This window comes from Rhamphochromis sp. 'chilingali' (assembly GCF_963969265.1).
Source record: "Rhamphochromis sp. 'chilingali' genome assembly, chromosome: 4".
NCBI classification, from domain to species: domain Eukaryota; kingdom Metazoa; phylum Chordata; class Actinopteri; order Cichliformes; family Cichlidae; genus Rhamphochromis; species Rhamphochromis sp. 'chilingali'.
This window is the reverse complement of record NC_137948.1, coordinates 23786409-23803917: the sequence shown is the minus strand read 5'-3', so window position 1 is coordinate 23803917 and position 17509 is coordinate 23786409. Positions and strand designations below refer to the sequence as shown.

Genomic DNA, 17509 nt, shown 5'->3' with positions numbered 1-17509 from the left:
GTGGTGTAATCACTACAGATACTTTGCTGCTAAAATACTTATACCTACACTTCTATACTTTATACTGTTACTCAGGTTGTTGCACTTTACTTAATTTGTATTATTCTATTACTTATCTGTATTATTTATTACTTATTTGTATTATTTTATTACTATTTGGTACTATTTTATTACCTGTCATTCTGTTGTTTTTATGGAAAACCTGTGGAAAACCTGTGGGTATGTAATTTCGTTCCATCTCATGTAAACATGCGATGAGAATGACAATAAAGCTTCCTTGAATCCTTGAAAACAGAATTGTTAAAAGTTATTTGATGATCTGAAACATGTAAGTGTGAGAAAAAGACACACACACACAGAAGAAAAACTCAGGAAAGGGAAGATACTTTTTCACAGCGCTGTGGCGATTTCTCTGGTTATAAAACAAATCTGAACAAGGTTACAGGAACTCAGTGGATAAAGCAGGATGACTGGATATCAGGTATTCCAGTGAGAAGTTACTTCCTAACACAGGAAAGACTAAAGAACTGCATAGTAAGATAATGTATTTCATTTCTGTCCCGATTCTTTTATGATGGGCTGAGAATAAACAACAAATACTCAGAGCAGGTCCGGTCAACAACAATTATTTATTAAGCACATATATGTGGTAGATCCACACGACACCACCCAAAGCGCAGTCCGGTAGATCTCAAATTGGAAGCACACAGGCTTCACTATTTTAAAGGGCTGAACACGCACTGTCTGCATAAGCAAAGTATGTTATCATGCAACAGTGACAGTTAACTTCATCCCCCTCTAAGGCAGTAATGTTCACACCTCACTTACAGTCTCAACGCTCTTTCACTCTGTTTTGTTTCCTGTTGCTCTCGTTATGAGGCCCATGATCATGAGTTTCACATCCTGTTCAAACTTTACCGTATGCAGTTACAAGCAATTTATTAACTTCTGGATTACTATGACACTTACTGCTGCATAATATATATTTTCCAAATTTCCTGGAGCCTGCTGTGCTTGTGGCTTCCCTGCAGTTTGTTGCACCCTTTTTTGTGAGGTGCTAAGGCAAGTTTACTCTCCTTGTTTCAGGTATGTGCCTTTCAGCCTTTTCAACATTAACACTTTGAAGTTGTCATATTCAAAGGAAACTAAACAAATAATTGATCATTCACATCTTGTCAGTTCCATGTTTCTGGACTGTGTAAAGTGTTAAAGAACTTTTTTCTATCCGCATTTGATCCTGCAGTGCTTTCTTGCAGTCTGTAGACGAAGAGGCAGAAAAATGGGGCAGAAAAGAAGAATGCTTCTTGCTGCAATAATTTTTATAGCTGTCTATTACAAAGTAAGAATCATAATTCAAACAAATATTAGAAGGTTAAAAAATAATACATTTAAAAATGTCTTTTTAAATGTCTTTTTAAATGTGATATATCAATTAGGTGACCGCGAAGGAAACAAGACTACTGGATGTCCAAAAGACCACAAATGTTGTGGATGATCTGTACTATGGATGCCGTGAAGAGGCCATGAAGAAGTTCATCGAGTCAGATGTGTTAAAACAAGAACTAAATAACAGTGAAGGATTTCAGAAAGCGTGGAATAAAAGTATTGAGTGTTCAAAGCAGATCCCTCAAGGACGAAAAGAGCATAGTGCTGCACTTTCAGTCTATATTAATGAGGATAAATCGTTCATACAAACACTGAACAAAGCAATAGAGACAATGGGTGGAAATGTTAGCATCTATGAAGACCACTTCAACCTCAAGTCTCTTCATTTCCTGCTGATGGACTCCATGAGGCTGCTGAAGCCAAAGGAGTGCAAGAACTTTTATGTTTTTCAAGATGGTAAAAACCAACCACAGAAAGGCTCCACAGTGAGATTTACAAGTTTCACTTTAGCTTATTCAGACTATGAAGAGCTAAAGAGACCTAAACATGTCAATGAGAGTACTATTTTACATCTCACTTCTTGCTTCTTTGTCAACCTGAAAGACTATGTGTGCGGTCAAGAACAGGATGAAATACTCTTATCTCCAGCAGAAGTTTTCACTGTGGAACAAGTGAAAACAAAAACTACATCGGATGGTGACGAATACCTTGAGATTGATTTGAAACAGTCGGGACTGAAAAGCTCACACAACTGTTACATCTTTTCACGGTAAGATTCATATTCTCTCAAGTAAAGTGAATTTTTTTTTATTAGTTCTACAGAAATTAAACTTAGAACTACAAATGTATCTTTCAGTGTGATGTTAAATATATAAATATGTTTTTTATGTATTTGAAAAAAAAAAGTTCTAGTTGCATATACTAAAATACTTAAGCCCCATAAATCAAAAGAGGGAAATATTGGTGTCTGAAACAGTCTGTTACTCTGTTATAACTTAGTGGTTGTTATTGCTGTAAGTACACAGTAATAACTGGGGAATACTCAGCTTATCAAAGCTTTTATAAACTCTGGAAAGCATGATGTAAAATTAAGTGATGTGAAAAGTAGCAAAAAGAGGATTTTAAAATGTGAGGATTGCTCTCCACATCTCCACTGGGGTTGAGTGTGGTTTAAATAAAACCACGTGTCAGTAGATTTTACTTAAAGTATTTTCTCTCCTTTATCAATCCAGGATGTCAGTAGGTCAGGAGACTACCACAGCTGTTGCAGAGCGAGACAGGTAAACTATTATTATTAATGATTATTTTTGTAATAATAATAATAATAATAATAATAATAATAATAATAATAATAATATGCTTTTTTCCCATGTCTTCAGGTCTCCTCCAGCTGTTGTCGCCACCCTGTGGCTTGTATCAGTGCTTGCAGCCTTATCTTCTGTTTCTTTAGCTGTTTAGCAAAAACAGTTATCATTCAGAGTTTTCTGGGTTTTATAATCTGCAATATTGCTTTGATTATTCATACACCTTTTTTTAGGTCTTTATTTGGCAGATTGTGGTGAATTGCAGTATTGCAGTATTGTGTCAAAATATAGTCAAATACAGTTTTCTGCTTCTGTCATATATTGTGAATTATAAACTCAGTTTTTATTTTCTTTATGCACGCTAGAAAAATGTACAGCATACTTGAAATATATATACAGTATGTGTTTATTATTTCTTGTTAGGGTTTGCATGCCTTTAAAATGATTATAGGAAATGAGTGATGGGAATGAAAAAAGCCGATATGTGTCGATAAGGTCAGAATAAAGGTTTGGTACAGTTGCTTCTGGTGTACCTCCAAGTATTCAACAATGGAAATACAATAATTCTTTAATGCAATTCTGGAAAATGATTGTATATTATATTTAATATATGTATATTACAACATAAACGACTTTCAGGAAAACTTTAATGTATGATTCACAGGACTAAACTAAATACGCCCTTACTGATTAGGGTAAGTGGCATTCAGTAGTGATGTGCGATACCACTGATTTTCTTTCCGACCCGATACCAAGTATAATTCAGGGTGGTATCGGCGATACTGATCCGATACCGATACTCTGTACAAAAACTTTTTTTTTTTACTGTATCTTTTATTGTATCTCAAATTATAGCTTCATAATGATTACAGGACGTCAGATTACTTGTTCTTATCACTTAATAATGCAGAATTATCATACAGAAAACTGAAGTTGTGCGCCATTTGAGCATGTTGCCTGCCTGCAGCACTAAAGGACTCCTCGAGAGTCGTCTGTCTCGCCCTAGCAGCACCTGTCCCCCTCCTCGTCTTTAGTTCGCCTCAACATACGCTTGTCATATTCTGTGATATGATTTACTCTGAGGTGTTTGACGAGGTAAATGGTGTCGCCACAACACCTCACTTTCTTGCCACATGTATCACAAACCGCATCTTGGCGGCAGGCAGGCAAAAATATTGCCGTTCAGTGCCTTCGTAACTTGAATTTTTCGTGAAACGGGGTATTCGTAAGTCAGGGTTCCACTGTATTAAACTTTAGGACAATTAGAAAAACTCTGAACAGGTATGAAGGTTGTTTGAAGGTTTTGCCAGGATAAAGCTTCTTCTATCTAAAAACATCATGAAGCACAGCTTAGATTTGTAAAGCTGCTTTGGCTTGTTTTGTAGTCACAGGACCTGGGAACCTTGCTGTACAAAAGGCCCCGTAGTTATGGTTTTATTCTGTTCAGTTGTTAGTTCACCTGTAGTTTTTAGAGTGGCCAGTAGAGGTCACCCCACCGCTTTGTATGAGAGACTATGTCCAGGGAGAAACGTGGGCAAAGCACCTGAGCTTTTCTGCTCCAGATTACCGGCAGAGAATTGGTTATTCCGTGAGAAGTGTGCGTTAATGAGCAACAGACCACACACACACACACACCCATGCCCACGCACCTAAACCTGTATGCAATACCTGCTCCTCTGACAATCCCTGTTACCTTCAACTGTGTGAAGTCAATACAAGAGTCTGCACTATCCTCGGTATCTTCATTGTCTCCCTTCTGAACATTCATCCGGGCCTTGAGCAGTGTTCTGGCTGACACTCCGGGGAGTGGTAGCTGCAAACCTGAACAAGCACCTTACAGTCCTTCCAGTACAAGCTATCTACCCAACATTAATGGTCCTTCGAGCCGGATGTAAGCTGCTTCTACCCTAACAAGATGGATGATATTCAGAACTTCTCAGCTCTTGGTGCGCGCCCACGGCGTAATGTACGTCGTCCCCTCCGCTATGAAGCTTATGGGACTGACTTCCCCGGGCTTGGTACAGGTTACCAGGAGGAAAGTGGGACAGGAGGCGACAACCGTTCTTCCCACCATCCTCCGTCTGATCCCTCTGATGACGGCTCACACGGCCATGTCACACCATTGAGAGCAGAGTTAGAAGATATACAGCGTGAAAGGTTCCTGTTCCAGCAGTTGCATGACAAGATGAGAGCCGGGCTGGCTAATTTCCAGGCCCTTCATGCTAGTTTGCTGCAGTTGCTGGACCGTGCAGAGAGTCTGCAGCTCAGTCCACCGCCCAGAGCCCCTGCTGTTCATCTCCAGCCACCCCCTGCTGAAGAGGAAGAGAAAGAGAACTGGCCTCCACCACCTCCTCCTGTTGTGTTCAAGGAGGAGTCTGTCTCCAGCCAGGGTCCAGTGGCGGACCGCATCGATATGATGATGAAAGAGCTCCAGGATCTGAAGAGGGAGTCTATGGCTGCACAGGAGAGTCAGATCATCCCCCCACATGAATCTAGGCCAGGGTTCACTTCTCCTCAGCCAAGGATCACCTACCCTCCAGCGCCACCTCCGAGAGCACACCCCCCTCCATTGCAACCACTGCCAGCTCCACCCCCGTCCTCATCTACTCCTTTCTTGACCTACAGGGGGCCTCGTCCAAGCATTCCCAAGCTCTCACGCCGTGATCCTGGGGAATTTGCTCGTCTAAAGATGGCGCTAGAGAACTTATTGCCCCCGGAGAGTTCAGAGCTCTTCAGGTACCAAGTCTTGTTAGATCACCTACACCTGGAGGAAGCAAAGTTGATAGCGGACGCTTACCTCCATTCTGCCACGCCCTTCAGTGACACTATGAACGCTCTTAACGACAGGCTTGGGCAGCCCCACCAGCTTGCCCTGAGAAGAATTGCTGCTGTCATGGACTCACCTGACATCCGCCGAGGGGATGCAGCCGCATTTGAGCGATTCTCTCTCCACATCCAGTTGCTCGTGGGCATGCTGAAGACTTTAGGCCCTGATGGGGAGGTCGAACTCCAGTGTGGCTCCCATGTGGCTCGACTCCTTAGTAAGCTTCCTTCAGAGCAAAGAGCTGATTTCCGTCGGTGCATGTACAACCATTCTGGTCAGGCTTACACCCTGGACGACCTAGCTACCTGGTTAAAGTACGAATCCTGGTGTCAGGACTATGACGGCCTGCCCACTCCAGCGATCACCAGAGAGAAGCCTGATGTCAGACCAAGCAGACGCTCTGTTGCGGTTCTTCACAGTGGAGAGAGCTCACCCAGGTCACTAGGTACCACTCCAAACAAAGCTAGGCAGCAACCCTACTGCGCCTTTTGCGATAACCGTGCCCATCACCTGAGTCAGTGTCAGGAGGTCATCAAGCTGAGTCGCGAACAACTCACAGACTGGATAAAGACTAACAAGAGGTGCTGGCGTTGCGCACGCTCCCATCAGGCAGCACAGTGTACCCTCAAGAAACCCTGCAGCCTGTGTCAGGGTCGTCATCTGCAGGTCCTTCACGACGTGAATTCGAAGTCCTTGAAGCCACATGGCCCAGTGTCTGCTCCCCCACGAGAAGGTGAGAATCCTACGGGCGTCCTGTACCTCGATCGTCCTACAGAGAGCGGCCAAGTCCTGTTAAAGGTTGTCCCAGTCATCCTTCACCATAATGGCAAGACTTTGAGCACTCACGCAGTTTTGGATGATGGGTCAGAGAGGACTATGCTGCTACCCACCGCTGCCCAGAAGCTTGACCTTCAAGGCATCCCAGAGACACTTCCATTGCGCACTATCAGGCAAGATGTGCAAACTCTGCATGGATCATGTGTCTCATTTGAGATCTCCCCTGGTGGCAAACCTAAGCTGAAGTACAAAGTCCGCAACGCCTTCACCACCACCCGTATCGACCTAGCCGAGCACAGCTACCCAGTGGAGTCCTTGCAGCGGAAGTACAGACACCTCCGAGGCCTGCCTCTCCAGTCCTTCAAGAAGGTCAAACCTCTCCTTCTTATTGGCAGTGACCACCCACAGCTCATCACTCCAACTGAAGCTGTCCGTCTTGGTCCACCGGGTGGTCCTGCTGCTATGCGCACCAGGTTAGGGTGGACACTACAGGGTCCCTCCAGCCTTATAGGTTCCTCTTCGCTGCCACAACAGTGCCTCTTCACGACTGCCCTTCCTCCCCAGGTGAGTGAGCTACTCAAACATGTAGAGAAGTTATGGCAGGTAGATGTTGTCCCGGTGCCAGAAGGCAAGGTGGTTACCCGTTCAAGAGAAGATAACTATGCAGTTAGCCTGCTAGAGCAGAAGACAGTTCGTGTAGATGTCGAGGGCATCCAACGCTATGCCACCCCCCTCCTTCGCCGCGAGAACATGCCACACCTTAAAGCTAGCCCTAACGCTGTCGTTCCCAGTTTGAGAAGTGTGGAGAGAAGGCTCCAGAAAGATCCAGAACGAGCTAAGATCTACCGGGCGGAGATAGAGAAGTTGGTCCAGGCCGGTTCGGTGGTTAAGGTGTCCCCCTCTGAGGTTGCTCAAGCAGATGAGTCATGGTACATCCCTCACCACCTTGTTAGCCACAATGGCAAAGATCGCCTTGTGTTTAACTGTTCGTTCCAGTTCCAAGGCCAAGCCCTCAACGAACATCTTCTACCTGGGCCTACCCTGAGCGCATCGCTCCTTGGTGTCCTCCTTCGCTTTCGAGAGCATGCCGTAGCCATTAGTGGTGACATTAAAGGTATGTTCCACCAGATTTGCCTTCTTCCCGAGGATCGTTCCCTCCTGCGGTTTGTGTGGCGGGATCTGCACCCCGAGGAACCGGTGGCCGTTTACGAATGGCAGGTCCTCCCCTTCGGTACAACCTGCAGCCCATGCTGTGCAACCTTCGCTCTGCAGCGCCACGCCAGGGACCACACGGAAGGAGATGATCCGCTACGTCACTCTGTGGGACAGTGCTTCTATGTTGATAACCTTCTCCAGAGCGTGCCGACCCCTGAAGAAGCCCGGGACCTAGTGGACAGGCTAAGAGCCCTCCTGTCTTCTGCTGGATTTGTCCTTCGCCAGTGGGCCAGTAATGAACCCAGCACCATTGGCCACCTACCTGAAGACCTCAGATCCACAAGTGCAGAACTTTGGCTCACTCAAGACAAATCAGACACCTCTGAGCCAACTCTGGGCCTTAGCTGGCACTTCCCCACGGACACCTTGGGTTACAGACACCGCAAAATCAGTTATGGCGCCCCCACCATGCGGAATATTTATAAAGTTCTCGCAAGCCAATACGACCCACTTGGCTTTATCCTACCGTACACCACCCGAGCCAAGATGCTGGTGAGGCGCCTTTGGGATCAACAGAGGGGATGGGATGACCCGCAGCTTCCACCAGAACTACTCCAGCAGTGGAAAACCTGGGAAGAGGAATTGCTGTTCCTTGCACAAGTCCTGCTTCCTCGCCCGTATCTCCCAAAGCACATCATGGAGGCAGTTAGTGAGAGAGAGATTCACATATTCTGTGATGCATCAGAGCAGGCTTATGGCGCAGTGGCCTACATGAGAACAGTGACAGGTGATGGCAGCTCACATCTAGCCTTCCTGATGGCTCGCTCCCGTGTTGCCCCTAAACGCATTCTCTCCATGCCTAGACTTGAGCTGTGTGGTGCCCTCTCCGGAGCTCATCTTTCCCGTCTCCTGAGAAATGAGCTCACTCTGGACATAAAGAGAATAGTGCTGTGGTCTGACTCCACAACTGTACTCACCTGGTTGAGGTCCCAGTCATGCCACTTCAAGGTCTTCGTCGGCACCCGCGTGGCTGAGATCCAGGAATTAACTCACTCGCACACCTGGCGCTATGTGGACTCAGCCCAGAACCCCGCAGATGATATAACCCGGGGGAAGTCCCTTCTCGAGCTGACCAGACCCAATAGATGGAGTCAAGGGCCTCCTTTCCTGCTCCTAGGTCCAGAACAGTGGCCTCCAGAGCCAAGTGGCACCCTGGCTGAGCCTCCAGGCCCATCTGAGCTCCGTAAAGAGACCTTTTGTGGATTTTCTACCACCTTCGACCCCGCCACTTCGAACTTCAGCAAATATGACACCTGGACACAGCTGCTGGAAGCTGCTATTACGCAGTTGCATGGGGCGGCCAAAGGCGGTGGAACTTCATCGGCTTATGACTACGTTCGAGCAGAGATGAACGTCCTGAGAGAAGCTCAACAGGAGAGCTTCCCTGAGGAGTATCGACTTCTTAAGCAGGGGAAATCCATCAGTCGCAGCAGTCGTGTCCTCGCACTATCCCCTGAGTTCGACCACGAGAATGAGGTCATCCGTGTAGGTGGACGTCTTCGCCGCTCTGAAGATCTCGCATTTACCAGCTCCCATCCTTTAGTTTTGGATCCGACACATCCAGTCACCCGCCTGTTCATCCAGGACGTCGACAGTCGCCTGCGCCATCCAGGGCCAGAGAGGGTCTTCGCGGAGATTCGGCGCACTCATTGGATCCTGAGAGGCCGGGAAGCAGTTAGGCGTTTTCAAAGGACCTGTCTTGAGTGCCGCAGATGGAGAGCCCGACCGACGGTTCCCAAGATGGCGGACCTGCCAGTTGCGCGCCTCCACCTTTACAAACCTGCCTTTTATTCGACAGGCGTGGACTGTTTTGGACCCTTTGAGGTCAAAATCGGGCGCCGTGTGGAGAAGAGGTGGGGCATCATCTTTAAGTGCCTAACTATCAGAGCGGTCCACCTTGATGTCCTAACCTCCATCGATACAGATGCCTTCCTAATGGCACTTCGACGTTTCATTGCCAGGAGAGGAACTCCAGCTGAGCTGTACTCAGACCAAGGGACCAACTTCCGTGGGGGAGAAAGGGAACTCCAAGCAGCTTTTGCAGCCATGACCTCTGACCTGCAGAAGCTCCTGGCTCCCCATAAGATTGTCTTCCACTTCAATCCACCAGCGGCTCCTCATTTCGGGGGAGTGTGGGAGCGGGAGATTAGGTCTGTCAAGACGGCACTCTACACTACAGTAGGACCCCAACCCCTTCAAGAAGAGGTCCTCCGCACGGTCCTTGTGGAGGTGGAGGGCATCTTGAACTCCAAACCACTAGGTTATGTCCCGTCTGACATCAGTGATCCTGATCCAGTGACCCCCAACTGCTTTCTGATGGGGCGGCCTGACGGAGCACTTCCTCAAGTGGCTTACCCCAGAGAAGAGCTCCTGAGTCGCCGGAGGTGGAAGCACTCCCAGGTGCTGGCTGACCACTTCTGGTCTCGATTCATCCGGCTGTACCTTCCAAGCCTGCAGCTTCGGCAGAAATGGCGGTCATCCCCCGCAGATGTCACAGAAGGTTCAGTGGTGATGATCGTAGATCCTCAGCTGCCTCGTGCTTCCTGGCTCGTGGGCTGCATCTCCAAAGTCCACCCCAGTCCCGACGGGCACATCAGGTCTGCTGACATCAAGGTGAAGGACCGGACCTTCACCCGACCTGTGGCGAGGCTGGTGGTGCTGCCTGCCCTCCCGGACGAAGACAAAGGACAATCACCGTGACTTTGTTTGTAAAATTGCCTTTTGTTGTGAGCAAATGTACTTCATACATTTGGGGGCGGCTGTACAAAAGGCCCCGTAGTTATGGTTTTATTCTGTTCAGTTGTTAGTTCACCTGTAGTTTTTAGAGTGGCCAGTAGAGGTCACCCCACCACTTTGAACTCATCTGTATACTAAAATATTCCAGAGTCAAATGTGAGGCCATCTGCCTGACATTTAAAGTTTGACTCAAACTTGCTCATGCAACAGGACAACGATCTCAAGCACAGCAGCAAATCTGCAACATAATGGCTGAGTAAGAAAGGAATGAAGGTGTTGCACTGAGACCAGTCAAAGTCCAGACCACAATCTACCTGAAATGCTGAGCTGTTAAGAGAGCTGTGCATGAACAAATTTTTGCAAACCTCAAGAAACTGAAGCAACTTCCAAAATTTCTCCACAATGATGTGACAGACTGACAAAGTCATACAGAGAATGATTATATCAAGCTACTGCTGCTAAAGGGGTTTGTACAAGCTACTGAATCATGGGCATACTTAGGTTTTTGGTTTTGTTTAGTCTTTATTAATTGGTATTATTGTAGGGATTTTTCTTACAATATAAAGCAACGTGTTGTGGTTTGGTGCCATATAAATAACATTTTATTCAAACTGAATTCGTTTTTCGTGTGTCCCAGTGTATGAATGAACTGCCATTGTTAAAGTTTCATATATATCCTGTGTTAATAAATTCGCTTTCACTGGAGATTTTACAAAACTGAAACTTCTCACGTGATCATTTTGTTTGTTTACACAAATAAGCCCACTTCGTTCATGTTACTAAACCGAATAACTAAAAATAATAATTATGTATAATTTGTTACAAATATTCAGACTTATAAACTTAAATTACATTCATGCAAATTAATTGTTGCTGTGGGTCAAATATTTGTGCATGTTTGTTGAGGTATTTCCTCACTTTGCTGTGATCAGTGTTACTCAAAAAAGTAATTACTGCACATATTACCCAGAACACTTTTCTCAAAACTAAAGCTGTACGTTACTTAATTACTGCCAGGAAAAAGTAATTCATTTTACTACTCATTACGTTACTTTCCTGTTACTCTGTAAAACAGCTGAAACCCACTGACTCATAATCACCATTTAACAATATAACCTGAGGCTAAGGTTATACACACCAACACAAATACCTAATGAGGACACACGTCTCTAACATCTTTCTCGTAGTAGAATACAAAGCTGACCACACACCAAAAGAAAAAGAAGACCAACACCAAAAAGGGCCACAGGGATTTTGATTAGAAACATAAACAGGTAGAAAGTGAAGCTGCAGCTTAACTGCTCATCTTCTTGTTACCTGTCAAGGTTCAGGGTCTGGCAGCTGGGGTCGGCATTCACTCAGCTTTCACTCTGGGTTCTTGGCTAGCTTAGCATTAGCATGCTATCTTGGCTGATGCTTGCAAAGTACTGAAGTTAGTGTCAGCAGCATAATGCGGTTATTTCTGTCCTGGATGCAGTTTTGCACTTTGCCATTTATCTTGTCTTTTTGTGCAATAAAAATAAATTAAATGTCCATGCCCACACTAGACGGTGTTACTTTTTTCTTCCTCTGACACGTGAACTGATATCGGTTGATTGTAGTGCGAGCGCAAGAACCAATAAGCCTGATCGATAGGCAGGTGAACAATTCCAAGGAATTGGACTACTGGGAACCAGTTTTCTAGAAGAACTGGTTCTCGATTTCCATCCCTAATTAAGACAGTAATATTGACAGAAAATTGTACTTGCCATAGCTTTTTTGATTTATTAGACAATCTGGATTAATTGGTAGGGTCATTCTTGCTTTTTTTGATAATTAATTACTTGCTAATTAAATATCGATTGATGCCAACCACCCAGCCAGACATCACTTAACCGAGAGAATCTAGGCTAACACGAAACCTGTGCATGTTTGATTCTTGAGCAGGTTGTGAACATTTCTGTGGACGTCATTGAAAAACATGCAACAAAGAAGCTGCTGAACTGAATAAAAGACAATGCTCGGATATTGTGAGACTTCCTGAGCCTGACAGGAAGCCAGACCTCATTCTTTTTCATTTAACACTGCAGGATGTGTTTGTCCTGTCTTCTTCTCTGCAATGGTGGACCACAGCTCTGGTCACTGACTGTAGTGTGGCTGTTTAAACATATTTCACTAAACCACTGTGTCAACTTTCTGTTTTATAAAGATTTGAGGGTTTGCTTAAGACCTTTGCAACTGCACTTCCTCTCTCTCTCTCTCTCTCTCTCTCTCTCTCTCTCTCTCTCTCTCTCTCTCTCTCTCCAGTAGATGGGAAGAAAACAGAGTATGCAAACCCAATACTAAAAACAGAATCTCCTTGGTTTAAAAAAAATAGAAATCAGGAAGGCAGTAAATGCATAGCACCATATATCTGTTGCAGAAGGTGCAACCTGAAAGGCAGAGGAGACTGGAAGGTGGTGTCGGGGGAGAATGTGGCTAGGCTGTGGATGGTAGGCTGTCACATGGCTTTAGAAATCAAGAAATGGAAACAAGTGAAGGCTGAGCCAAGGATTAAATGGTGAATGTTGAGGAAGTAAGAATGTCACACAGAGTTCATGAAGGAGTTGCGACAGCCTCTGAGGAGTAGCGAAGAGTTAGCAGATGACAGCTGCAGGGCTGAGGGAAACTGGCAGCAAGATGTTTGGTGCTCTACAAAGAAAAATATTCAAAGAACAAAGGTTAACAAAGAAAAAGCGGGATAGTGAGGGAGATGAAGAAAGTAGACAGGAGTACTGGGAAATTAGGTGTAGAGCAAAGATGGCAGACAATGGCAAAGGTTGTATTCAGTGTTGGGGTCATTACTCAAAATAGTAATCTATTATACAACATGAGTTAGTGAAATCATACTTCAGAATCAGTTTTAGTAGCAAGGAAGTTATTGCTCTTATAACGCGTAAACACAGTGTGGTAATGAGTATAAGGGCATCCAGGAAATTGTGCAATGAACAGATGCAAGAATACTGATGTTTACACCCTTGTGCAATAAGGACGATGTATGTTGTATCTGAATACACAATAACACAGCTGATCAAGTTGTTTCACTAACTGATCTACACAAGGAAATTTGTTGAGGGTATAGGAATTGTGTCAGTTGTTTGAATTGAAACAATAACTGTAATCTGCCCATTTCAACTTTAATCTCAAAATGAACTTTTTTTTAAATGTGCTGCTCTTACTCCTTCCTACATTACGTACATAAAGTTAAGGTGCACCCCAGTGTGGACAGCAGTTCTGTTATACAACAGCTTGTTTTCATACAGTTTCATTCCTGTAACTTTAATATGCCCTCATTTGTCCAAGTAGGGCTGCTAGAGTCTCTTGTTTACTTTAGATAAAATCTGCATGGAACAAGGACTGTGGTATTTGGTCCCATCAGTTATACTGAAATAATGTGAGAACAGGGATGTAAAGGCAATTTGGTGCTTTGGTTGGGCTTAAAAGAGCTAAGTTATGTAGACATTACTTGACAAATCTAAACAAGGTTACAGAAACTCAGTAGCTCCAGAAGGACAAATAACAGGAAAAATCAGTGGAAAACAAATCCCCCGGTGCCATGTTACTTCCTCCACAGGAAAGACTAAGAAGTTCTATGGTAAGATAACTTGCTTCACTTCTCCAGACCCTATTGGGTGTCCCGGCTGTTTGATGGACCCTTTGCTGTGAGTTGCTAGCACAAGTTTACTTTCCTTGCTTCTGGTAAGTGCCTTTTAGTTTTTTTTAGTCTTCTACTTATATATTTTTTCCACATCAAAGTTTCTGGACCATGTAAAGTGTTAAAGAACTTTTTTCTATCCACATGTGATCCTGCAGTGCTTTCTTTCAGTCTGTAGAAGAAGAGGAAAAAAAATGGAGTACAAAAAAAGAGTGCTTCTTGCTACAATATTTTTTTTCACAGCTGTCTGCTACAAAGTAAGAATTATGTTTCATACAAACAAATATAAGAAGATTTGAAAAATTATCCTCCTAAAAATGCTTTTAAAAATGATATATCTCTATTAATGTGTTTTTAAATGTGATAAATCTCAATTAAAGGTGACCGCACAGGAAACAAGGCTACTGGATTTTCTAAATAGCACAAATGTTGTAGATGACCAGTACAAAGGATGTCGTGAAGAGGCCATGAAGAAGTTCATCGAGTCAGATGTGTTAAAACGAGAACTAAATAACAGTGAAGGATTTCAGAAAGCGTGGAATAAAAGTAACGAGTGTTCAAAGCAGATCCCTCAAGGACGAAAAGAGCACACTGCTGCACTTTCAGTCTATCTTAAAGCGGATAAATCGTTCATACAAACACTGAACAAAGAAATAGAGACAATGGGTGGAAATGTTAGCATCTATGAAAACCACTTCAACTTCAAGTCTCTTCATTTCCTGCTGATGGACTCCATGAGGCTGCTGAAGCCAAAGGAGTGCAAGAACGTTTATGTTTTTCAAGATGGTCAAAACCAACCACAGAAAGGCTCCAGAGTGAGATTTACAAGTTTCACTTTAGCTTATTCAGACTATGAAGAGCTAAAGAGACTTGAAGATGTCAATGAGAATACTATTTTAAATCTCACTTCATGCTTCTTTGTCAACCTGAAAGACTATGTGTGCGGTCAAGAACAGGATGAAATACTCTTATCTCCAGCAGAAGTTTTCACTGTGGAACAAGTGGAAACAAAAACTACATCGGATGATGACAAATACCTTGAGATTGTTTTAAACCACTCAGGACTGAACAGCTCACACAACTGTTACATGTTTTCACGGTAAGATTCATATTCTCTCAATTAAAGTGAAATATTTTTCTATTAAACTTGGAACTGCAAAGTTAACTTTTAATGTGATGTTTATCATGTGAGTGTTAACATATTCGAAGGAGATACAAACATTTTACGTAGTCTAAGTGCATATAATAAAAATATGATAAAAATACTTCATAAGCCCCATACATTCTGTATTTCTATATAACATATATATATTAGGGGCGCAACGATACTCCTATCGATATTGAACCGTTCGATACAGTGCTTTCGGTTCAGTGCGCATATGTATCGAACAATACAACATTTTTTATTTATTTCATCAACTTTTCTTCTGACGATGCTGTCTGTGTTGAGCGCTCAGTGGATCTGCGTTCGACTACTCCGCCTAGGCTGCACTGTCGAGCGCAGATCCACTGAGCGCAGCGCAAGCTAGCAAGACAGAAGCTAAGCTCGTTGCAACATGGCAACTTCCTCAATGCTACCCGAAATTGAACCTCCCCCACCCTCATTCAGATCTGGCGTTTGGAACTATCTTGGTTTTCATGTGAAGTGAACTGAACCGTGAACTTTGTGTATCGTTGCACCCCTAATATATATATATATAATATAACAAAAATATTAGTAACACATATTTATTTATCTCAATAAATGTGCATACACCTAAACAATGAAAACTACTAAGAAAAATCATAGGTGTTGTCAGGAAAGCATGAAGTGAGTGGAAGTGGCATGAAAAGTGGCAAAAACGGGATTTTAAAAGTGAGGTTTATCTCTCCACATGTCCAGTGTTGAGGTTGGGTGTGGTTTGAAAATGTGTCAGCACATTTACTTCAATTACTGTTTTTGGCTTATCCAATTCAGCACTTCAAGAGGGCATGAGACTACCACAGCTGTCATAGAGCGATCCAGGTGACTATTATTGCTATTTTTATTGTTATCATTACTATTATTATTATTATTATTATTATTATTATCCGTTAATTTATTTCGTCTTTTCTAATTCAGTGTTCCAGGAGTTGTCACAGACCGAAACAGGTAAATTATTATTATTATTATTATTATTATTACAACAAACAACAACAACAACAACAACAACAACAACAACAGTAATCTCTTCCTGTCTCTCTGCTTTGTTTCCATGTCTTCAGGTCTCCTCCAGCTGTTGTCTCCACCCTGTGGCTTGTATCAGTGCTTGCGGCCTTATCTTTGTTTTCTTTAGCTGTTTAGCAAAAACAGTTTTCATTCAGAGTTTCAGAGTTTTATCATCTACAGTATTGCTGTGATTCTTCATACAATTGTTTTACATGTTATCTGACTGATTGTGTTGAATTAGTTGTCTTAGCAGCAATTTTCTGTTTCTGTCATATGTTATGAATTATAGACTTCATGACTTCAGAATATTTGATAAAGATTTTAAAGGGATGCAGAAAATTGGTGTAAAACACAGTGGGTTCAAATTTCAGGCTCATGTGCAGCTGCTGTCAAGACCAACTAGAAATAATCTGCAATCATGAGATGCTTTTATTTGTTCTTATGGTCACATAGATCGATAGATATATATTGATAGGTTTTATAGACTTTATTAAGCCTGCACAGTTCATTTGTTCTAGCGGCACAGGGGTCAGCAAGAAAAAAGGTGAATTTGATATAGATTAGAAAAGAAATAAGAAAAAATGTATACAGATTAAAAAAACAACAAAATACTATAGAAAAGTGTATGTTACTGTAGTAAAATACACTGCAAGACATGTCACAGAGATTATGTTATATGTATATAAAGTGCAGTGGGACCGATAACATATACACGTATGTATTTTAGTAGGTATCTGTGATGTGTGCGCATTGTACTGTCTGACTGATTTGAAGGACTTACGACAGCGCTCTGTCCTAAACAGTCGCTGATGCTCTTCCTGCCAAACTGCTTCTGTTTCCCTGTCAAATAAACAACATGCAAAATATAAAAGGCTTTGCAATGAATTTAGCCTGATCACACAAACATTTTACCCACAAATATGTTTTTTTCCCCTTCTTACATCATGTCATTTCATCTGCTCAGTCATCCCGGGGAATATTGTTTTTCTTTTTATTGATTTATTGATTTATTTCTTTTTTGTATTGTTTGATTTTTATTGTTACATTTGTATGTTTTTTTAGTGCTCACACCTGTGGAGTTTATGGCCATGAAGGACACTGGCATCAGACAATTAGGACAGGCCTCTTTCAGCCAGAGGACTAAAAGGGGTTTGGTGGGAGGGATGAGAGACAAAGGGAGCTGCTGGAGAGAGAGTGGAGAGGCAGGGCAGGCTATGCCTGTGTCCCAGCCTTTGTAATGCTATAGACGGAAGTGTGAAACAGCTGGCAGTTCCAGCGAGTACTGCTCCACTAAAGTAAATCAAGTGACTGTCAGTTGTTTTCCAAGGTTGGGGGTGCAGCACTTGGCGAGGTGGCAAGTAGAGTGGTGTGTTTCTACTGTACATGAGCACTCAAAACACTTTAAA

At 43.3% G+C, this 17509-nt stretch overlaps 2 protein-coding genes across 4 annotated transcripts; both read left to right on the top strand.

Moving 5' to 3' along the window:
- The first annotated feature begins 973 nt into the window (after positions 1 to 973).
- Positions 974 to 17241, top strand: LOC308395293 (ecto-ADP-ribosyltransferase 5-like). 2 transcript variants are annotated; one of them, XM_080880083.1, is made up of 5 exons: positions 974 to 1086; positions 1244 to 1339; positions 1437 to 2155; positions 2619 to 2666; positions 2766 to 3841. In XM_080880083.1, exons 2-5 carry the CDS (start codon positions 1280 to 1282, stop codon positions 2842 to 2844), a joined length of 906 nt encoding a protein of 301 aa, XP_080736209.1. In that variant the 5' UTR covers positions 974 to 1086; positions 1244 to 1279; the 3' UTR covers positions 2845 to 3841. The 2 variants fall into 2 exon arrangements, with proteins under 2 accessions (XP_080736209.1, XP_080736208.1); XM_080880082.1 differs by lacking the exons at positions 974 to 1086; positions 2619 to 2666; positions 2766 to 3841 and adding exons at positions 15873 to 15920; positions 16017 to 16046; positions 16160 to 17241.
- LOC308395294 (ecto-ADP-ribosyltransferase 5-like) lies at positions 13811 to 15815 on the top strand. Of its 2 annotated transcripts, none has more exons than XM_080880084.1 (3): positions 13811 to 13959; positions 14074 to 14172; positions 14296 to 15808. In XM_080880084.1, the coding sequence occupies exons 2-3, from the start codon at positions 14110 to 14112 to the stop codon at positions 15016 to 15018; spliced, it is 786 nt and encodes a 261-aa protein (XP_080736210.1). In that variant the 5' UTR covers positions 13811 to 13959; positions 14074 to 14109; the 3' UTR covers positions 15019 to 15808. The 2 variants fall into 2 exon arrangements, with proteins under 2 accessions (XP_080736210.1, XP_080736211.1); XM_080880085.1 differs by having other exon boundaries at positions 13880 to 13959; positions 14087 to 14172; positions 14296 to 15815.
- Positions 17242 to 17509: the final 268 nt, after the last annotated feature.